Genomic DNA, 23,453 nt, shown 5'->3' with positions numbered 1-23,453 from the left:
CACCTTACTCTTCCAGCTGCCGATTCTTTACAAGAAAAAAATTAAGCAGCCAGCCTCCACGACACAAAGTGCACAAATGAGCTTAGGCTAGAGCAGGCGTCAGCAACCTTTTTCAGCCATGGGCCGGTCCACCGTCCCTCAGACCATGTGGTGGGCCAGACTATATTGGGGGTGTGTGAATGAATTCCTTTGTCCCAGAAATAACCCAGAGATGCATTTTAAATAAAAGCACACATTCTACGCATGTAAAAACATGCTGATTCCCAGACCATCCGAGGGCCGGATTGAGAAGGCGAATGGGCCACATCCGGCCCATGGGCCTTAGGTTGCCTACCCCTGGGCCAGAGGGTGCTGTTGACACAGCAAGTTTCTAATGTGGGACAGCAGCGATGGGATCCAGCAGGAACTGGGCTCTAAGAATTTCAGCGAGCAGAAGACCACCACCACAATTCCCTTTGCTATCATCCCACTTTTATTTTGATTTCTTCTTTGGCTTCCCTCTGTGACTGGCCATTTCTGTCCATTTCTCTGCAATTTCTACCAACGGTCCTTTCTTGCTTTCTCCATCCTCCCGGTGCTTCCTTTTCTTCTTCTTTTTCTTCTTGTTGGGTTTCTCCTCCTCTTGCTCTTCCCGGGGATCCTCATCTACTGTCACTTCCAAGCTCTCATGAATCGCAGCCTCGCCTTCTCGTTCTTTGCGTTTCTTGGCTTTCTTTTGCTGTGGGCTGCTGCCATTCAAGGCAGCCTCAGTTGCCTCCTGCTTTCCTCCCTTTTGCTGGACGTAGCGAGCCAAGAAAGCTTTTTCCTGTTCCTCCAGCCGTGCCAGCTTTGCTGTCATGGTTAAGCCATGCCGAGCCCCTCTGGAGAGAGAGCACAGAACAGAGATTGGGAATGGCAGTAGCAACTCCAGCCACCAAAGCTTTCTTAAGCTTCTGAACTTTTCTCATGACTTCTCCAGGTTCTCCAACTGGTAGACATGGGCCAAATCTGGCTTGCGGAAAAGTGTCACTTAATCCACCAGTGGCCAGTGTAAGAAAATAGGAGAAGAGCTTCACCTACCCCCATGCACTTAATACCACCCACTGCACATCTAGCTGCAGAGAGGCCTTAATCAACCTAGTGCCACACAGATAATCTGAACTACAACTCCCATCAGCAAAGGGAGGGGGGAAGAAGAGGGTGTAGTAAAAAAAATCTGAAGGCCACAGGGTTGGCAAAGGCTGTTCTAAACACGTTATTTATTTCATAATATTTATATACCACTTGACAGTAAAAACAAAACCTCAAAGTGATTTACAAACAGAATAAAACAATAAAATTATCAGTGGAGCCAGCCATTTAAAACATGCAAATCTGTTAGCTGAGAACAGATTAAAACACGTAAACATTCTACGTATCTAGGTAGGCTTGTCTAAACAAAAGTGGTTTTAGCTGGCGCCAGAAAGAGTATAGCGAAAGCACCCACCTGGTGTCAATAGGAAAAGAGTTCCAAAGTGTAGGTGCTGCCACACTAAAAAAACCTGATTTCTTACAAACGCAGAATGGGCATTAACGTGAGACCTGTAATTCTGCCAGTTCCGCAGATCAAAGTGGTGGTCAAGTGGGCCTATATGAGGTATGACGATCTCACAGGTAAACTGGCCCAAGTTCTTAAAACTCAACCCTCCCCAGAAAATTGGGGGCACACCAGCTAACTCTCATACCATACTCACTTATGGGCTGTTCTTCCTCCACAGGCCTGGACCAGCTCTTCATCAGTCAGCCTGGGAAAGAGAAAAGCTTGTGTTAAGGAGTGACCAGCCTGCAGCTAAGGAGAATACACACACAGCCCCTCAAGGCCAAAAAAAAGGGGGCGGGAAGTGTGGTTAGACCTCTTTGCCAACCAAGTGGATCTAGGCCAACCCAACCCAATCTCAACCCCTGGTTACCTCCTGGCTGTAGATAGGTCCAGTTGCTCATCTTCATCCTCTTTGTCGCTGTCTGAAGAGGAGACGACATATACAGGCTCTTCTCCACCAGATGTCAATGTAGCTGCCTGGAAGTGGGGCATAGATGGGTCAGAGGTGGCCAAAAATGTATCTTTACTCACTGTTAAGCCACATTCTGAATGGAAATGGCCCTTCCATAGGAGATCCCTTTAAACTGGGAGTGTCTGAGCCCAAAACTTCCTGCACGCAGCGCAGGGGCTCTTCCAGTGAGCTACAAACCATTCCAAACACGCCAAGCCCCACCATCAACACCACAAGTTTGAATCTTTAACGTCTCACTACCTTCACAAAGCGCCCATAGACCAAGTTCTTCTCCCCATGCGCTTTACGGGGCTTTTTATTCGTTATCACGCCATCTTGCTCAGATACCTTTTTCACTTTGACACCGTCCTAGAGGGGAGGAAGAAGAGGGGGGCAGCTGTATTCAGAGCTCAAAGCCTGAAAAAGAACAATCACCACATGCTGTTGGGAATAGGCAGTGTGAGGAGGCACCTCTCTTTGGGGCAGGGGGGCAACTCAGAAACCAGGGGCGGCAGCAGTGGCTGACCAGAGGACAGGGAAGAGGAGGAGAGGGGAGAGGAGGCTGATCAAAAAAGGGCAAGAGGCTGCCAGCTCTGCAGGCAAGGAGTGACATAACTGGGCTCCTGAGGCCCACAGGGGTGATGCAGAAAGAATGTAGTTGGTCAAGGGAGCAGTGGACTCAAAAAAGTTGAAAACCTCTGACCTACTGTATAAGTTTCCACACCATGACAAAACCCTGGGCCTTCCAACAATGCCAAAGCCCAAAGTTGTATGCCCTCTTTACCTGCCCAGTCTCCACAGCAATGTTAGCAGCAGATGAATTGAAGAGGTGGTCCCACCAATGGAAAGTGAATTGCTCAGCTGCGTTGTGGCCCACCTGTGTTGGAATGAAACAGAAGTTATGAGCTGTAGACTCTCCCAAAGTAGTGACAGCCACTTTTGCTCACAAGTTCGCAGGGCCCCAAAGGCTGCCAACACCATATCCCAAACCAAAGAGACGATTACACAGTAGCCCACTGCCTCCCTTTTATGACTCCCTCTCCTGCATTTTGAAGCTATCTGTGTTTTTTTTAATTTTATTCTTGTTTTGGCCAGGAATTCTACACCTATAGACACTTCTCAACCGATTTTAGCTCAAACGAAATATATTCTATGATCAAGCTCCTTATTTAAATCAGTCAAGTGTCCGTTGCCTCTGATGAAGAGTACTTCATACCCATAATATGTTAATCAACAGGGAGCACTTTTAAAGACCTTTCTTCCAGCTCCTTCCTTCTCCACTGAACTTGCTGATCAAAGATTCAGCCTCCCTAATCTTTTCTAAACCCACAGGCTCAAGATCATAACCTTCCTTACCCCAGCTGAGTCACACTTGACTTTGACCTTTATGGCTTCAGAGATCCCATTTTCTCGCTTCCCAAGTCCTTTGCCTAAAATAAAGTTTGCGAAGAGTGGAGTCACAGTTAGGAGAAAGAACAAACAGGAGGCAGAGTTCTTTGCAGCCAATGAGTTCCAAATATCATTCCATAAAAGCAAGCAGCTAGAACAGTGATTAGTATTTAACTGGCACATGGGGTCTGATCATAACGAGAGCTGAGTGCATGCCATAACACTACACACACAGAAAAAAAATATGATACTGGACCGACAAAAGCTTTAAGGTCTTTAGATAAGCACTTTCCTGCTTCTCACCCTGCTAGTGTGTGTGAAGTTGAAACATAGATTTTGACTAGTATTTCTCCGCATCCCACCCCATCCTTTTGCCCCATGCTGTGATGAATCTAATGTTGCTCCAGTTCTATACATATACATTAATGGGGGGGGGGGGCTGAATGTATCCAAAAGATCCCCATGAACAAGCCCCACCCACTTACCTTTCTTCCAGCCATGCTTCTTCAGTTGCTTCTCTGCAAATTTCAGCCCTTTGCTTTTATTCTCCTGAGCAGTGTCATTCATGATAGAAGCTGGATAGACACATATGGAACATAAAGAAGCTGCGAAATAAAAGAGCGGCAGACCTGTGCCTAGAAACACGGCACAAAAGGAAGTCTGAATGAGCCCTGACTGGCTGTCCCTCTCCAGGATTTTAGGCAGGGAGTCCTACCCCAGCCCTACTGGGCATGCCAGGGATTGAGCCTTCTGCATGCAAGGCAGATACTGTGCTACTGAGCTACAGCCTTTCCCCAGAAGAAAAAAAAAATTACAGCCCTCACGGTTCTGAATAAAGGACTGATTTAAATAGAAGCCGAGGAAGCTGCCTTATACTGAATCAGACTAGCCCAGCTACCCCAGTATTACCTACACTGACTGGCAGCTGCTCTCCAGGATTTCAGGCAGGGAATTCCCCCCAGTCCTGCCTGGAGCAGCCAACTTGGGACCTTCTGCACGCAAACCAGTTGCTCTACCATAGTCCTACACAAGGAGAATTACTTAGCTCTCAACAACCTTAACCCTGCAGAAGGAAACTCAAACGCTCTCACCAGCGACCCTCCACTCTGCCCAAAGGCGGAATAGCCTCGGACTGCACTCCCGCATCTCTCCAGCAACCCCCGCCCACAATAAAAAGCACCCAGCTCACCAGTCCTCCAGAAAACCAAAAAGCTCCAGTTGCGGATCACTCGGAATTGCGGCGCTTCACTTTTGATGCAGACACGTGATCAACACGGGCGCGGCCATCTTGACCGGAAGATCCTTCCCCACCCACGCCCTGACTGCAAAGGATTGTGGGTGAATTGAAGGGAGGGGACCAAAGGGACCAGCGAGGAGGGTTAAAGCTGCTTGTTTAGGGGCCGTATTGTATTTAGCGCTGGATTGCTGCGCGTTTAAAGGGTTTTTTAAATAAATTTTTGCTAGTGGCTTTTCTCTGATTGGCATTATTAAAAGCTTTATCGCTGTTAGACAGCAGCCCAACCTCTGCAAATATACACCTGTCGGGTGACAGTTGCAAACACAAGCGTTGCTTTTTAACACCTTTATTTTTTATTGTTTCATGAAATCTATATACACCTTGATTGCAAGGGGGAGCCTCAAAGCAGTTTGCAAGAGGAACAAAACAACAAAATTATCAGTAACAACAGCTGTTTAAAAGATTCAGAAAAGAGTAATGAAATCAACAATGAGCTTAAAACATATATCAACATTATTCATACCTGGATAGGCTGGCATTAACAACAATTTTAGCAGGCACCAAAAAAAGTGTGGTGAGGAACCCTGTTTGCTATCAATAGGCAGGGAGTTCCAAAGTGCGTGTCCTGCCACACTAAAGGTTCAATTTACAAATGTGGAGTGAGTGTTACGAAATGAGTATTTTGCTATAATCTAAGGGTGTAATTAAATGTGTTTATATCACTCCCATGGGCTTAGCTCAGTTTGACTTAATACACAGAAGCGCCTTCTTTATTGCTAAATAAATTCAAATATTATGGAGCAACAGTTAATGGAATAAGCTAACCTGGCGACCCGGTAGGATGGCTTTAAGAGGATTAGGCCCAATTCATGGAGGAGGCGATAGCTATGTTCTTCCTCCACTATTGCAAGCTGTATGCTGCTGAATGCTGCAAAAGATTTCTTGCACCCAGGTACTGCTTGCTGGCATCACAAGAGGCCTCTGCTTGGTCACTCTGAGAACAGGATGCTGGATGAGGTGGACCAATGGCCTGATCCAGCAGCGCTTTGCTTATGAACTTACAAATGTCATGGTGATTTTAATCAATCAGACTGGGTAGAATTTTGGATATGAGTTTCTTGTATTACTTTAGCATTGGAACAACAAGGGAAGGGGAATGTTCACCCACAACAGGGGAAGGCTGCCAATGGAAGACAAAGACGGTCATTCATTTATATAAACTTTTTAAGAATTGTACCACATGCTGCATACATTTCCTTGAGCTCAGAAATTCAAGTGGCCATATATCAAAAAAGCTAATTGTTGCATGGAATCCATCTGGAAGATGACGATGTGTCACTAGCACACCGTTGTCCTCTAACCGCTTCTTGTACAACAGCCCATCATCCCGGAGAATATCATACTCGCAAGTTAGAAGGAAAGTCTCCGGGAGCTGGCGGATTATGTCATCCTCTGCTAGAAGGGGGGCAAACTTTGTCTCACCAGCTCTTTTAACTTGTTCATAAAGTTCTTTTGAAAATGGGACAGGAGCATTAGGGACATAGCCCCTGGCCTTAAATTCTTCTGGAATGTTATCAACATTGATCCATTTTTTGTACTTCTCCCTATAATCAGGAGGGATATGGGCACCTTTTATAACTGGGTCCACATTGATCTCCTTCCCAGTGAGATGTGTCAAACCAAGTTTGATAGCTCGTTTTCTGTACAAGAGAGGAATTGATTGGTTTTGCTGATAGGATGGCAAATCAAAGTCCCCTGATTGTAGAAATGGGTAGATCAGGACCTGAGCTCGCAGTCTTGGGAGGTCCTCTCTGATCACCAGTTCTTGACAAATAGCTGTTGCAAATGTGCCTCCACTACTGTCCCCAACAATGGCAATGCAGTTGGGGTCCACTCCGTATTCCTCTGCATTCTTCAGAAAGTGTATTGTAGCAGTTAAACAGTCCAGCACAGGGACTGGATAGGGATGCTCAGGAGCTAAACGAAACCTAAAGAGAAAACAAGATATCGCCCACATTCAACACCATACACTTCATGTAAAAAGACCATTTTCTGTAATGGCATACTGCAAGTGCTGAGAATCTTTTCCACCCCTAGGGCCACATTTCTTTCCGTGCAACCTTGTGGGGGCCACATGCCAGCTACAAGTGGACCTGAGGCAAAAATGGAAAGCAAATGCAAACTTTCCCTTTGGACGAATAGGCTGTTTCATTACAACACAGCTTTCTCTACCCTCCAGCTCCTTCCTTCTTGCATAAAGGTAAAGGGACCCTTGACCATTAAGTCCAGTCGTGACCGACTCTGGGGTTGCAGCGCTCATCTTGCTTTATTGGCCGAGGGAGCTGGCGTACAGCTTCCAGGTCATGTGGCCAGCATGACTAAGCCACTTCTGGCAAACCAGAGCAGCACACGGAAACGTCGTTTACCTTCCCGCCGCAGCGGTACCTATTTATCTACTTGTACTCTGACGTGCTTTCGAACTGCTAGGTTGGCAGGAGCTGGGCCCGAGCAACAGGAGCTCACCCCGTCGCGGGGATTTGGAACCGCTGACCTTCTGATCGGCAAGTCCTAGGCTCTGTGGTTTAACCCACAGTGCCACCCGCGTCCACTCCTTCTTGCATACCCCCCATCATTTCTCCGATGAAAATAGGGGCATTCTATTCCATAATGATAATAAATTAGTTATACCCCACCCATCTGACTGGGTTGCCCCCGCCACTCTGGGCAGCTTCTAACATATATAACAACGTAATAAAGCATTAAACATTAAAACACTTCCCTATATAGGGCTGCCTTCTGATGTCGTATAGTTACTTATCTCTTTGGCTCAGGGGTTGCATAATTCCAAACACTCCCAACATTTCTAAATGAAAATAGGGATGTCCTAAGGAAAAGTGGGACATTCTGGGATCAAATCAGAAACCGGGATGGCTTCTGAAAATCTGGGACAGTCACTGCAAATAGGGGCACCTGGAGGGTCTATTCTTGTTTTCCTCTGTCCGTTAGCAGGTTCCTGTAGCATCCTGTGCATCAGTGAAGTTATAATCCCACTACTAGGTATCTACCTGTCCTCCATCCACAGCTCACCTGATCAGGTTGGCAAGACTCCTAGCAATTGCTAATAGCAATGGATACTAGTCACAAGGATGATGTGCTACCGCCACTATGAGAGGCAGTAATGCTTCTGAATACCAGTTGCTGGAAACTGGAACTGGGGAGAGAGCTCTTCTGCTCAGGTCCTGCTTGTGCGTTTCCCATTCAGGCATCTGGTTTGCCACTGTGAGAACATGATGCTGGACTAGATGAGTCCCCTTTGGCCTGATCCAGCAGATTTCTTACTATGTTCAAAGTCAAAGGGATTTGAGCTAGAAATCTAAATTAAAAAATGAACACCCATTCTAAATGTTGGCAAAATCACTATGTTTACAACTTTATAAAGCTGGAAAGCATTTCACCGATTGAACTTGAGTCCCAACAAGACAGAAGTACTGTTTCTGGGGGGTAAGGGCTGGGTGGGTGTGGGGGACTCCCTGGTCCTGAGTGGGGCAACTGTGCCCCTAAAAGACCAGGTGGGCAGCCTGGGAGTCATTCTGGACTAACAGGTGTCCATGGGGGCACAGGTCAGGTCTGTGTCCAGGGAAGCTGTCTACCAACTCCATCTAGTAGGCTGGCTGAGACCCTACCTGCCTGCACATTGTCTCACCAGGGTGGTACATGCTCTGGTCATCTCTGGCTTTGACTATTGCAATGCGCTGGATGTGGGGCTACTTTTGAAGGTGAGTTGGAAAGTACAACTAATCCAGAATGTAGCAGCTAGACTGGTGACTTGGATCAGCCGTCGGGACCATATAACTCTGGTCCTAAAAGAACTACATTGGCTCCCAGTACATTTCAGAGTACAAATCAAAGTGTTGGTGCTGACCTTTAAAGCCCTAAATGGCTTCAGCTCTGTATACCTGAAGGAGCATCTCCACCCCCATCATCCAGCCAGGACATAAGAGATCCAGCTTTGAGGGCCTTCTGGATGTTCCCTTACTGCTAGAAGTAAAGCTACAGGGAACCAAGCAGATGGCTTGGTTAGTGATGTCCACCCCATGGAACACCCTCCTCAGACCCTCCAAGTGAGTCTATTTTCTAGGGACAGTCCTGGATTTACAGAGGCTGTCCCAGTTTCTGATTTGATCCTGGAATGGCCCACTTTTCCTTATGATGTCCCTATTTTAATCCGATAAATGTTGAAGAGTATGGTAAGACATCAGCATTTTCATCGGAGAAATATTGGATGCTATGGTAGGAGGTCCCTATTTTCATTGGAGAATTGTTGCTGGGTATGTCAGATGTCAAGGAGATGAGTAACTATGTAACCTTTAGAAGATATTTGAAGGCAGACCTGTTAAGGAAAGCTTTTTAATGTGCAATGTTTTATTACGTTTTTATATATTTTGGAAGCCACCCAGAGTGGCTGGGTGGGGTACAAATAAATAAAATAAAATAAAATAATTCATCTGGGATCAGGTCTTAGGAAAGGTTAGAAGCTGAGGGGCAGCATTACACGGCTACCAAGAGAGTGAAACCACTTACCCAACACTCACAACCACTGAATCACTTTGGTTGGCCATGAAACGGCAGATCTTTTCAGAGGCTCCTGGAATAAAGCAAAAGCCCCCCCCCCCAAACCTCCATTACAATTTTTCCTGGTCAAGAACACTGATATCATTGTGAGCTGAAGTCTGTGTCAGTCCTACTAAAAGTAAATACGTTGAAATCAAGAGATCTGCTTATTTATTTATTTTTATGTCATAAAATGTAGATGCCACTTGATTAGAGAAAACAACAACAACTTTTAATAGAGCTCAGTTGGGAAAAACTCAGTTGAACTCTTTGTAAATCACTAGCTAAAAACCATTCTGTGGGTTTTACTCTCTCCTGATCAGTAACAGAACAAGCAGTGTCAATGGGTAAAAAACAAAACAAAACTTCCACCCACATTTCTGGGCTTCTTTCCAGTTATTTCTGATCATCGCTGGAAGCCATTTCATAGAAGTCCTTTGCGGCATGAAGCAGATACATCTTCTTTGACATTTTAAGGATATTTCATTGAGTGTGATACAGAACTGGTCACCTTTGTAACAGGGGGCCTCTCAGCCCCATTTTCTTACCACACGATGACATCCTACATTAATCTTAAACTGTCAACAGCAGCAGTATGAAGCACCCCACCTCTATGTTGCAAACATTTTGGGAACTTTACATTAAAGTACCGCCCCAAATTCTCCACAAACCATTTGGTAAACCTTTGTGAGACTCTTTCAAAGAACTTACGCAAGCTTCCAGTGAGTCCAGCGCCTCCATGAAGATAGATGATTCCTCTCCTGTTCCCAGCAGCTGGTGTCTTGGGCCAGTACACCCTCACTGGCACCCCATCAAAAACCAGGTCCTTACTGATCAACTTTGAGTCCTTCCCTGTTAGTATGGCATTGAACGCAATCCTCCAGATGATGTATCTATGGCAAATGCCCAGTTTTTCCAGAAACAATCCCTGTTTAAATCAAAACATTCACCATACATAAGAATGTAAAAAGAGCCTGTGGGACCTGGCCAATGGCCCATCTAGTCTAGCAGCCTGTTCTCACAGTACCTGTGGGAAACCTTCAAGCAGGATCTGTGCACAGGAGCCCTCTCCCAGCAAAAGGTATTCAGAAGCATTGCTGCCTCTTGCTTTAGAAGCAGAGCATAGGCATGGAGACTAGCAGCCACCCAAAACCTCCTCCTCCCTGAATTTATCTAATCCTCTTTGAAAGCTATTCAACTTGGCAGCCATCACTGCCCCCTGTGAAAGAGACTTCCATAGTTTGAATATGTTTGGTGTGAAGAAGTCCTTTCTTCTATCTGTCCTGAATCTTCCAACATTCAGCTTCATTGGATCTCCACAAGTTCTAGTGTCATGAGAGGAGAAAAGCTTTTCTCTATCCACTTTCTCCATAGTTTACAAGCTATAAGGAACACCATTTCAGATAAAACCACAGCGGACCTTGCCACCAAACTCTGCCAATTTGTCCTTACCCACAACAACTTCAAATTCGGTGATGACCTGTTCCTTCAGATCAGCGGCACAGCAATGGGCACCCGCATGGCCCCACAGTATGCCAACATCTTCATGGCAGATTTAGAACAACGTTTCCTAAACTCCTACCCACTCAAACCTCTCTTGTACCTGCGATACATTGACGATATTTTTATCATCTGGACACATGGTCAACAGACCCTGGACACCTTTCACCAGAAATTCAATGATTTTCACCCCACAATCAACCTTACAATGAATCAATCTATGCAAGAAATACATTTTTTGGACACTACTATAAAAATACAGGATGGACGCATAGACACCACCTTATACCGTAAACCAACTGACCGACAAACATATCTACATGCCTCTAGCTACCATCCCAAACATACCAAACAGTCCATTGTATATAGCCAGGCACTACGTTACAGCCGCATCTGTTCCAATTCTACAGACAGAGACTCTCACCTAAGAGATCTACAGCAAACCTTCTCAGAACTAAAATACCCAGCAGATGAAGTTAGACAACAGATCAACAGAGCCAGACTGATACCCAGAGAGAACTTGCTGCAAGACAGACCCAAAAAAGAAAATAACAGAACACCACTAGTCATCACATACAGCTCCCAAGTTAAAACAGTTCAACGCATCATCAGAGATCTACAACCTCTCCTGGACAATGACAGTTCTCTTTCTCAAGCTCTGGGAGGAAGACCTTTCATTGCCTACAGACAGCCACCCAATCTTAAACAACTCCTAACCCACAATAATACTACAACCAGACTTAACACGGACACTGGCACCAGAGCCTGCAATAAACCCAGATGCCAACTTTGCTGCCACATACACCCGGACAACACCATTACTGGCCCCAACAACATCACACATACCATCTCGGGACTATTTAATTGCTCATCGTCTAACATTGTGTATGCCATCAAATGCCAACAGTGTCCTTCAGCTCTCTATATTGGACAAACAGGCCAAACCTTACGCCAAAGAATAAACTGACATAAATCTGACATCAAGAATCACAAAACAGAGAAACCAGTAGGAGAACACTTCAATCTCCCAGGACATTCTATACAAGATCTCAAAGTAGCTGTTTTACTACAAAGGAATTTCAGAAATAGACTGGAAAGAGAAGCTGCTGAATTACAACTCATTACCAAACTTAAAACAATGGAGAGACCTGGTCTGAACAGAGACATCGGATTCTTATCTCATTATACATGACTAAGCCATTTCTCACCTTCTCACCCCTTGCCTTTTCCTGTAAGACCTATTACAGTCGTTAAGAGTCGTCAACAGGCTCATCTCAGCTATCTGCCAATCTCCGATTCCCACCACCCTTCTAAGTAATACCCCTCCCCACCTTCTCAATATATAGAAGGATCTGGCAACTTCTGTTTCAGTGTATCTGAAGAAGTGTGCATGCACACGAAAGCTTATACCAAGAACTAACTTAGTTGGTCTTTAAGGTGCTACAGGAAGGAATTTTTTTATTTCCACTTTCTCCACGTCATCCATAATTTTACAGACCTCCATTATGTCGCCAGTTGCTTGCCTTTTCTCTGAACTAAAAAATCCTAAACACTGTAGCCTTATTGATAAGGAGGGTGGGTCACTCCATCCCTTCGAATTGTGATATATGCAAAACAAACTTACCAGTCCAAGTGTATATTCCATTGCAAAACTGAAAACTCGTAATTTTATGCCCTGGCTGATTCCTGGAGGAATATGGGTCCTTTTAAAATGATAATAGACTCCCCATGCAAACAGCAAGGAATGAATGAATGAAAATGTATATAATATCAGCAGCCACAGAGTTCCACCAAATGCCATTTCCCTTACACTCAGAAGTGCAGAGGTAGGGACTTTGCCTGAGCCGATGCTTTTGTAGGGACTTTGTCTGGGACAATGCTAATTGTATGAGACTAGTCTGCTCCACGTGCAAGAGAACATTCTCTACCAACCCACATAGCTTTCAATTGAGAAAATATTTTATTAATCTGTTCAGATTGCAGTCTAGCCTAGATTACTGACTGTTCCTCACACAGGGTGTGGCTGTAGCTTCCCATTCCTCCTCCAGAGAGAAGAGGTGCATGGGATTTCCATAGACTCTGAAGGCCAAGCAGATCAGGCCAAGCATCCTTCTCTTATGATAGGCACCACCCTTGCAACACATCTTCATTTTATAATGCTTCCTCTCCCACACAAAATACTTCAGCATCTTTCATCCCCCATGAATTGGGCAGCTCAGGTGATCAGGGATGGCACATCTATGCAGGTGTGGCCATGGGCGCAGAAGCGGAGGAAGGGGCTGCGGTGGGGGCAGACCGCCCGGGTGTCAAGAGTGAGGGGGGTGACAAAACGGCACAAAGGCGCAAAAAGTATTCCGCCTTGGCGCTTTCCCCCGCCTTCCCACTCGCCCGCCCGCCCCTCGCGCCTTGTCTAGTCCTTCCTCTCCCTCCTGCGCCCGCCCAGCACGCAGTTCCTACCAGACTCCCCTGCTTTTGCTTTCACGGTGCATCCGCGTGCATGAAAGGGAAAGCAGCGCAGGTCTTGCATCTTGTTTCCTTTTATAGACAGGCAGGTGTCGGGCCGCAGACTAGCCTTGCAAACGGAGAGAGGAGCTTTCTGCAAACCTCGGGGGACTTTCCATACATCCACACACCCTCCCTCGGGGGCGAAGTTGCCGGCCTCGTTGCCTTAAGGGTTAAAGCTAGAGAGTGCGAGCTGCTAGAGAGAGAGATGCTGGATACTGACTTGGGAAAGGGGGCGCGGCCTCAGAAGAACAGCTGACCTCTGCCGTCGGATGCTGCGACGAGTCGGGTGAGTGCAAAGCACCTTGGGTTGCAGCAAGCTTTGGGTGTGTGGGTGTGTGGGTGTGTTTGTGCAATGCAATACCCGTGGAATTGGGGTTAGGGGTGGAGAGAGAGCAGGCAGGGAAGCTGTGGGTCAAGGGGGGGGGGGTTGCAGCTAATTCATCCTAGTTGCAAAGAAGAGACGAGCTTCTCCCTGAAGGTGCGCCCTCTCTCTCTCTCTCTCTCTCTCTCTCACACACACACACACACACACACACACACGTGCGTCTGCGTGAACACGTGAAGAGCCCTGTAGTTTGATCAGGCCAACGGCCCATCTAGTCCCGCACCCTGTTAGAATCATAGAATCTTACAGATGGAAGGGGACCCTGAGAGTCATCTAGTCCAACCCCTGCAATGCAGGAGTCTCAGTATCGTCTCCCCGCGGTGGCCAAGCCTGGAAGAAGGATTGGAGCCCAAAGGCATCTCTCCCCTCCAGCGGCTCCTGGCAACTGCTATTCAATTAAGTGTAACAATAATTTAACAACAACTTGGGCAGCTCCCAACAGAATATTTTTAAAAAACCAATGAAACATCAAACATTAAAAGCTTCTCCATACAGGGCTGCCTTCAGATGTCTTGTAAAAGTCAGATACAGTGGTACCTTGGATTAAAGATGCTTCAGGTTGAGTGTTTTCAGGTTGTGTTACACGGTGACTTGGAAGTAACGGAACGGGTTACTTCCGGGTTTTGCCGCTTGCACATGCGCAGATGCTCAAAATGACGTCATGCGCGGAAGCGGCGAATCGCGACCCGTGCAGACGCGGGTTGCGTTCTGCTCAGGATGCAAACGGGGCTCCAGAACGGATCCCATTTGCATCTAGAGGTCCCACTGTAGATGTTTATTTCCTTGACATCTGATGGGAGAGCGTTCTACAGGGAGGGCGCCACTACTGAGAAGGCCCTCTGCCTGGTTCCCTGTCATTGAGTTGATATAGAGCATCTATCCTAAACTGTCAGCTTCTCAAAAAGCAGGATCAGGAAGTTTTTAATGTTTGATGTCTTATTACGTTTTTATATTTTGCTGGAAGCCGCACAAAGTGGCTGGGGAATAATTTATTATCATTACTACTACTACTATTATACCACCTGTTCAGTCTGAAAATTTATTTGTACCAGTGCATTTGGAAGCATCAGAATAACTTGAGGTAATATATTCATACAAAACCTTTGCTCCTAATTCATCCTTTTCAATCCTACCGGCAGAATTTGATCTGAGTTCTGGGATAGCTCAGTTGGTAGAGCATGAGACTCTCGGGGTTGTGGGTTTGAGCCCCATCTTGTCAAAAAGATTCCTGCATTGCAGGGTGTTCAACTAGATGACCCTCTTGGTCCCTTCCAACTCTGTGATTCTATGGTCAATGAACCTCACTTATTTGCAATGAGGAAACCACCACAATTTTTTTTAAAGCAACATTTTATTAGAAATTCCGCAGCCCACCTTTGCATAATAGGAGTTTGCCTTTGTAAAATTGGAGAGCGAAAGGAGAAGGAATCTCAGGGTGGGAACATGATCACACGTATACCTGCGCCAAATATGAAATCCAGCATGTGGCCTGCTTGATGTGTGGGGCCCGAAACAAACTGGGAGAGTGTCGCCATGGAAGATACCAGGTCCAGAGCCTGTGAGGAGGGAGTGGCATCAGCATGGATGTTGAAGTCCCCCAATACCAATACGTTAGGGAACTCCAAGGCCCAGCCGGCCACTGCCTCCAGTAGGCCTGACAGGGTGGTGAGGCGTTCACAAAGTAAAGGAAGGATTGAACTCTGATTAATAAGAATACACACAGAGGCTTGAACCAGCAAGACTCTGGGAAGGGTGCGTATAATAATCTCTCTCTCTTTCTGTGTCTCCAGCCCCCGGCCCAGGTCATTTTATTCACAAAATAACTTTTTACAGAGTGTTCGTAAGAACCAGTCAGATTTCTTCTGAGCATTTCAACAAACCCACGTGGGGAAAAGTTAAACTACCAAAACTTAATTAAGCATGGGGTAAACAAAGAACAGAACTACAAAGGAGAGCATTTGGCACCACCGGAGGTGATAAACAAGCAATATACATGATAAGGAGGATGGCCAGGAGGACAGCGATCATTATCACCTTCATGTGAGATCTGTTTCCTGGCACTAAGATTAACATCCTAAGATTAACATATTAGAAAGCTACTTCAAAGAAGCTTGCCCACTATCTTTGATGATCCAGAACGCCTCCCTGGCTGTGTAAGTGACTTGTGAAGAAAGAGAAATGGAACAGGGATGCAGAGGTGCGGATTGATCAAGAATCATATCAAAATAGTTTAAACCCAGTCAACGCAATGCTTTCATTGCTGACACAGATGGCTTACTCTATATTTGTTATAATTCCTCATAGCAATCCCACCTGATCACTACAGGGTGGCTGCTGGTGCGCTAGGTGGCTGGTACACCAGCCAGACAGCCAAGCTCTCCTCGGAACCCCACTAGGCCAACACATTCAGTGCTGGGGATCTATGGCGATGGCAGAGCCCTGAAAGAACAATCTTCCCAGATTAATAATGCAACCCCTCCCCTCCGGCCCACAGTCCATGACTGGTGGAGGACAGAGAAACCCGGGGGCGCCATCTCTCGTAAGGTAACTGTTTCTCCTTCACACACCCAGGTCTCCGTCACACAAGCCAGGTCGGCCCCCTGCGAGGTAAAGAAATCTCGCAAGGTGGCAGTTTTGTTGCCTATAGACCTGGTATTGCACAGCACCAGTGACGGAGGTGAGTAATCCTTGCTCACCCTACCCTCGTCCTTCGGGATGGGGCGCAGATTGGAAGGGGTACGAGCGTATCCTTATCTCAATCCTCTTTGCCTATAAAATCTGCCCCCACTGCCATACCTCCCTCGCCCCTCCACGGTAGCAATCCCAAGCCTCATACTAGCCTCCATTGATGGCATTGATGTTGTTCTTTCCCAACCTAGTTATTCTGCTTATAATATCAACAACTCGATAAACTCTTAATTAGTCGAGTAGGACAAACCAGCTAACCATCAGCTACGTCTCTGATTATATGAAAACTATTATATTATTTGTCAACCTATTATTATAATCTTAGACTAACCAATTAATTAAACTGGAGAATAAACCACAAAACATTCCACAGCTAAACAGAACTACCATATAACATACATTCAGGGAAGAAAAACCACCTAAATAGCAGGAAAACAACAATCAAGCATCTAACAGTAGACAAGCAGAACTTAAATATAATCATAAAACAATGGACTATAAAGAACTGAAACAGATGGCAAAGGAAGGGGGGAGGGGAAAAGAAAAAATGGTTCTTGTAGCAGACAAGGTTCTTGTAGCATCATGTGCCAGCTCGAGTCTACTCAAATGATCTCCGAATCTGCCAACCTGGACAACCAGGCAACATCGGGGGACGGGCAAAGGAAGGAGGGGCAGGCTCGGTAAATGCCCTGTTCAATGTCAATGCCATGCCCGATGGTCTCAGGGGACCCTCCCTTGCTATTGCACTAGCACTTGTAGTGGCAGAGAAAGTGTTCCTCTTAGCATCAGGAGTCCTCAGGTTTCCCCCCACAGCTGGTGTTCTCATGGCCACGGGGTGATACCTCCTGGGGGGGGGGGAGCCTCCGTTACATCATCCTCCATGCCAGGGCAGGAACAGCCAGTGTTGCTGCCTCCAGGACCGACCGTCCCCCAGCTGCCACCTGGGTAGGTTCGATCACGGGTGTCTCGAGACCTGAGAGGTTCAGAATTGGCCTCATCCTAAACTCCAGCTGACACCTGAAGAACGGATGTTGACTCACCCCCAGGTGGAAGGCCCTCACCACAAAGGCCCCTGAGAGCCTTGGCCTCACGTAAGTTCTGTTGGTTACCACCTCTGCTATGGCCAGCTGCCAGCCCTGTGGCTTAACAATCTCTGGTGTCTTGAGAGTGGAACCCCCCTCTCCAACTTCCCTAGGTGCCTTTCAGTTGAGTCATCTGCAGAGTAATATATTTTGACCCAGGCTCCATGCTGAGCATTTAATCAGTTTGTTTCAGTTTAGGAGTACTGCTGGCATGCAGGACAGTTGGATTCACAACTGGGAAGATAGAGGCAAGGCGTACAGGCACAGTTGGATTCACAAGCTAAGAGGGTAGAGGCAAGCCCAAATGGAACGCTCTTGTAATATAGCGTCTTTGGTAGCAATAACCGTTCTCCACCTCCCTTAGTTCATATAAAACACAGAATCAAAGCCTGAGGCAGAGTCAGTTCGGGAAAAAGTTCAGAAGATTAATAAAAATTGTTTAGAGTTACGAGTCTGTGAAATAGGCTGGGCGGCGACTGTTAAGCTGTTTGACTTCGTTAGATCTGATTTACTGTGCCAATGTCACAAGTTCTCTGATGTAAGATCCCAGCTTACCAAACACATAAAACATACCCTACTTTCGATAAGAACAGGGTTTCAAAGTTTAAAAAGTTTAAAAAGTGAAAAAGGAGTAGGAGTCCACAATATATAATTGAGGAGAGCTCTTAAGGGTAATTATGAAAAATGTTGGATCGAAGTGAAAAAGGATTTAGAAATATGGACAAATTTGAAGTTATCATTGTTAGGTCGAATTGCTGTGATAAAAATGAATGTGCTGCCAAGGATGTTGTTTCTGTTCCAAACATTACAAATTTTGGATAAGATGGATTGTTTCAAGAAGTGGCAGAAAGATATTTCCAGATTTGTCTGGCAGGGCAAGAAGCCTCGAATAAAATTTAAGATATTAACTGATGCTAAAGAAAGAGGTGGATTTGCCCTGCCAGACCTTAAACTTTACTATGAATCAGCTGCTTTTTGTTGGCTGAGAGAATGGCTGCTACTTGAAAACACTGACGTGTTGGACCTAGAAGGTTTCAATAATGTATTTGGTTGGCATGCATATTTGTGGTACGATAAGGTAAAAGTACATAAAGCATTTAAAAATCATATTGTTAGAAAAGCATTGTTTAATGTTTGGATAAGATATAAAGATTTGCTAGAAAAGAAAACCCCAAGATGGTTGTCACCAATGGAAGCGAAGGCACAGAAAAAACTCAATATGGAGGCCAAATGGCCGAAATATTGGGAAATTCTGGAACAAGATGGAGACAGACTAAAACTGCAAAGTTTTGAAAAATTGAAAAATAAAGTGCGAGACTGGCTCCATTATTATCAAATAATGGAGGCATACAATTTGGACAAAAAAGTTGGTTTCCAGGTGGAAAAATCAAAATTGGAAACAGAACTGTTAGATCCAAAAATCAAGAATTTGTCAAGAATGTATAACTTGCTGTTGAAATAGAACACTCAGGATGAAACGGTGAAATCAGCTATGATTAAATGGGCACAAGATGTTGGACATAATATAATGATGGCTGACTGGGAACAGTTATGAACCACAGGTATGAAATTCATGGCATGTAATGCCCTAAGAGAAAATTTAATGAAAATGATTTATAGGTGGTACATGACACCAGTCAAGCTTGCAAAAATTTATCATTTGCCCGACAATAAATGTTGGAAATGTAATGAGACTGAAGGTACATTCTTTCACCTTTGGTGGACATGCCCAAGGATTAAGACATTCTGGGAGATGATTTATAATGAATTGAAAAAGGTATTCAAATATACCTTCCTGAAGAAACCAGAGGCCTTTCTCCTGGGCATGGTCGGCCAATTGGTGCCAAAGAAGGATAGAACTTTTTTTATGTATGCAACAACAGCAGCAAGAATGCTTATCGCAAAGTATTGGAAGACACAAGATTTACCCACCCAGGAAAAATGGCAGAAGAAGTTGATGGACTATATGGAATTGGCGGAAATGACTGGCAGAATCCGAGACCAGGGAGAAGAGTTGGTGGAAGAAGACTGGAAAAAGTTTAAAGATTATTTACAGAAACACTGTAAAATTAATGAATGTTAGAAAAATGTTGGAATGAAATTATATGGCTTTAGTAGAAATGTTACAAGGAATTAAGTATAAATAGATTAATAGAGTATTAAAGGAAAAAATAAGGTTAGAATGTGTTAAGATAATTATAGAAAACAGAGGAAGATGGAAAGGAATTGCTGAAACAATTAACAGAAGTGGAATACAAAAAGGGAGGTGGGAGGAGGTCGTGGAAATAAGTGAATGAAAGATAAGATATTGAAATTGTTTGATTTATTTTAAACTGACTTTGTTTTGTTTTGTTAGTTTAATGTATTTAATGTGTTTTTATGTGTCAATGTTATGTAGTGTTTTTCTATTGTATTGTATTGTAATAATAATAATAATAATAATAATAATAATAATAATAATATCTTTATTGTCATTGCCCCCTTCGGGGACAACGAAATTACTTGACTGCTCCATAAAAACACTAATTAATCAATACAGTATAATACAGCAAGGGAGATTAGATGACTTTCAAAGTCCGGGCTTCCCATTCAGGGCCGAGATCGCTCTGGAGAAGAAGCTGTTCTTAAGACGGCTCGTTCTTGTCTTCATCGTCCTGTATCTCCGTCCCGACGGCAAGAGCTTGAAGAGACAGTGACCAGGATGCGATGGATCTTTTACTATGTCCAGTGCCTTCCTATGGCACCTTGTGGCATAAATCTGCTCTAAGGTGGAGAGTGGGCAGCCAACAATGCTCTCTGCTGCCTTAACAACCCTGCACAACCCCATCCTGTCCTGGGTAGTACAGCTTCCGTACCACACACATAAGCCATAAGTGAGCACGCTCTCAATGGCACAGTGATAGAAGGCAAGCAGCAGTTTCTGCGGAAGATGGTTTTTCCTTAGTATTCTCAAAAAGTACAGTCTCTGCTGCGCCTTCTTCACAAGCCCCCTTGTGTTGACACTCCAGGACAGATCCTCTTGTAATTCAATGCCCAAAAAGCTGAACGTTGTTACCCTCTCCACACAGACCCCATCAATCAAAAGTGGCTGGACGTTGCTCTTCTGTCTCCTGAAGTCCACCACAAGCTCCTTTGTCTTCCTTGTATTTATGAGCAAGTTGTTAGCTCTGCACCACTCTGTCAGCCGCTCCACCTCATCTCTATAATCCGTTTCACCCTCCCTTTCAGAGATGAGCCCAATCACGGTTGTGTCATCTGCAAATTTGACAACCCTATTACTAGGGTGAGTAGCGACACAATCGTACGTGTAGAGAATATAAAGGAGCGGGCTGAGTACGCATCCCTGTGGTGTTCCTATGTTAGTCTTGAGCATATTAGAGGTATAGGGGCCCAACCGAACCCTCTGGGGGCGGTCTGACAAAAAGTCCAATATCCACCCACAAAGTGATAACGGAAGCCCCAGATCTTCCAGTTTAAACATCAGACGTTGTGGTAGAATGGTATTACCGTATTTTTTGCACCATAACACTCACTTTTTTCCTCCTAAAAAGTAAGGGGAAATGTCTGTGCGTGTTATGGAGGGAATGCCTACGGGTGGCATGCCTACGGATTTTCCTCCTCTAAAAACTACATGCGTGTTATGGTCGGGTGCGTGTTATAGAGCGAAAAATACGGTAAATGCCGAGCTGAAATCTAAAAAAAGCAGTCTGGCATAACCCCCCCGCTGCTCCAAATGTGCAAGGACGGCATGGAGGGCAATCGCCACAGTGTCATCTGTCGATCTTTTCGTTTTATAAGCAAATTGGAATGTGTCCAGTCCCTCTGGTAGGCAGGCAATGACATAATTTCGTACCAGCTTTTCAAAGCACTTCATGATTATAGGTGTGAGTGCTACTGGACGAAAATCATTCAGATCTTCCGGGTTAGATTTTTTTGCTATTGGAACGATAATAGAGGACTTTAGGCAGGATGGAACAATAGCCTGGGCTAGGGATCGATTTAAAATCCCAGTGAAAACTCCTGCTAGTTGATCTGCACAGTCTCTCAATACCCTTCCAGCTACCCCATCTGGCCCTGTGGCCTTCCTTGGGTTGATTCCCTTCAACACCTTCCTCATCTCTTCTTTTTCCACAGAGACTACTGCATTCCTTTGTACTGATGATGGTAATGGTGGTGATGATGGCAGAGCCTTCACAGGGAGTGGTGGTGGTGTTGGTAAAGCCTCAGCAGGTGTTGCTGCAGATGTTACTTCAAAACGGGCAAAAAAGGCATTCAAATCCTCTGCGAGGGATGCCCCTCCCTCGTCTGCCAGGGAGTCCTTAGATTTATACCCTGTTAATTCTTGTACACCTTGCCACACCTGCCTGGTGTTGTTACTTTGTATTGTATTGTTTTTGTAGTGTTTAAATTGTTAGAAAAGTAATAAATATTAATTTTTTTAAAAAGAGGAGAGCTCTAACAAGCGCATCTTACCTCAGCGCTATCTTCTCCTCTTTACCTTATAACAGGCACTGTATGGAGCAGTTACAGAAATCTCAGTATGGTGCCTTTCTTATTCTGAGATGTGGGCTGAAGAAGTGCTAAATACCAGTTTGGGGGCAGCCTGGGCCTATTCATATTTATTTAGGAGTCCCTATATTTTAATGGATTTACACGCATTAGTAACTGTGCATAAGAGTAGAGCATTACCTGTGTTAAGTTGGAAAAGACTTGTTTGTTTATGATCTGGGGTTCAGGGGTGCCAATGCACTACCGGATTCCCTGCTTATGGAATCGTCCACATGCAGACAGATCTAAAGACAGAGACACTAGCTGTTATAAATAAACCCTGATTGGATTTATTCTGATGACTTTTGTAGAGAATACAGAAAAAAAAGCAATGAACTAGCTGAAAAACTAATTTTAAGGAAGTCAATCTGTTTCAGGTCGCCTCATCCACCCCTCCCAGACATGTTTCCCTTGTCCCTTTCTCGACAGAGGTCATCATACAGGGCGACCAAAGCAGTTTCTGCACCAAAACCAGCCCTAAACCCCAATAGAAATGGATCCAGAAAATCAGTTTCTTCCAAAAGCACCTAGAAAAATGACCTTTTAGTAATGAAGTCATACTCTCGCCAGCGGTGCAGGAAGGGGGGTGCGGGTCTCCTCAGGTGTCATCACTGGGTGGGGGTGACAAAATGCCAAAAATATGTGTTTTTAAAATAAAATTTAAAAATTTGGGCTTACAACGTTTTTTGAAAAAGTAATATTATTTAAAATGAGTTTAATAACTTTGTCTGACAATTAATTAACCTCAACAAGTCAACATAATACGTATTTGTGAGCTGCTTGTGCGTAAAATCCAAGTCCCTCAGAGTTTGGTCAAGTTTGCAAACCTCTGTCTGTAACGGAGCCCCTTAAACATGGCTCTGTCAGTCGCTGGCAGATTCCGACAGTGGTTGCTTTCGGAATCGCTTCCAACATAAAAGCTCCTTAACGGAAACACGTCTTCTGGACTCTCTGCGTGACAGTTTCCGGCGAGGAGTGGGTGTCCCTACAGGAGGTCCTGAAACCTCCCCACTGTTTTCGCTGGAAGTGTCTCTGAGCCATCCCTCCAGCTCACTTTCCCTCAGCTCACCTCCTCTCCCCCTACTGGTTCCCTCTTCAGCTGCTGAGTCTCTCCCAACCTGTGTGAGCCCTTTCACCTCCCTTCCTTCCGATGGCAGTTCCCTGACAGTATTGAAACCTTTTAGATCAGTCAACAAACGCAACGAAACGCGGCTGAACTCGACGTAGTGGAGAACGTATGAATAAGGAAGGGGAGTGGGTGTTTCTTTCCACCGAAAGCAAAAGGAATTGATTTTGATGATGTGATTCAAAATTTGCAGAGAACAAATTTAGGGGGGAAAGGTTTTAAGTGCTTATGCTCACAATGTTAAGTAAACCAGAAAATCTTTAAATTTACATCTTTACATCTTACCATTAAACATGTTTTTGTTTTCAAAATGTATTTGGTGACTATTATTGTCATCATTCTTAAGTCAACCTATATTACTAAACACAAATAG

General features: G+C 45.0%; 2 protein-coding genes across 4 annotated transcripts; both read right to left on the bottom strand.

Annotated features, from left to right (window-relative positions):
- Positions 1-201: 201 nt before the first annotated feature.
- GPATCH4 (G-patch domain containing 4) lies at positions 202-4,800 on the bottom strand. Of its 3 annotated transcripts, none has more exons than XM_080984313.1 (8): positions 4,588-4,800; positions 3,884-4,033; positions 3,366-3,439; positions 2,794-2,886; positions 2,271-2,378; positions 1,929-2,035; positions 1,713-1,763; positions 202-860 (listed from the first exon to the last, which is right to left on the bottom strand). In XM_080984313.1, the coding sequence occupies exons 2-8, from the start codon at positions 3,963-3,965 to the stop codon at positions 473-475; spliced, it is 903 nt and encodes a 300-aa protein (XP_080840439.1). In that variant the 5' UTR covers positions 3,966-4,033; positions 4,588-4,800; the 3' UTR covers positions 202-472. The 3 variants fall into 3 exon arrangements, with proteins under 3 accessions (XP_080840439.1, XP_080840438.1, XP_080840437.1); XM_080984312.1 differs by having other exon boundaries at positions 3,884-4,003; XM_080984311.1 differs by having other exon boundaries at positions 3,884-3,973; positions 4,588-4,791.
- A 165-nt stretch (positions 4,801-4,965) lies between these two features.
- Positions 4,966-13,135, bottom strand: LOC308464726 (arylacetamide deacetylase-like 4). The gene is made up of 4 exons (XM_080984274.1): positions 12,371-13,135; positions 9,958-10,174; positions 9,217-9,280; positions 4,966-6,623 (listed from the first exon to the last, which is right to left on the bottom strand). The coding sequence occupies exons 1-4, from the start codon at positions 12,545-12,547 to the stop codon at positions 5,843-5,845; spliced, it is 1,239 nt and encodes a 412-aa protein (XP_080840400.1). The 5' UTR covers positions 12,548-13,135; the 3' UTR covers positions 4,966-5,842.
- Positions 13,136-23,453: the final 10,318 nt, after the last annotated feature.

Source organism: Podarcis pityusensis (genome assembly GCF_964106645.2).
Source record: "Podarcis pityusensis genome assembly, chromosome: 16".
NCBI classification, from domain to species: Eukaryota; Metazoa; Chordata; class Lepidosauria; order Squamata; family Lacertidae; genus Podarcis; species Podarcis pityusensis.
Note: the sequence above shows the minus strand (reverse complement) of the source record. Positions and strands in the feature narration are given on the sequence as shown.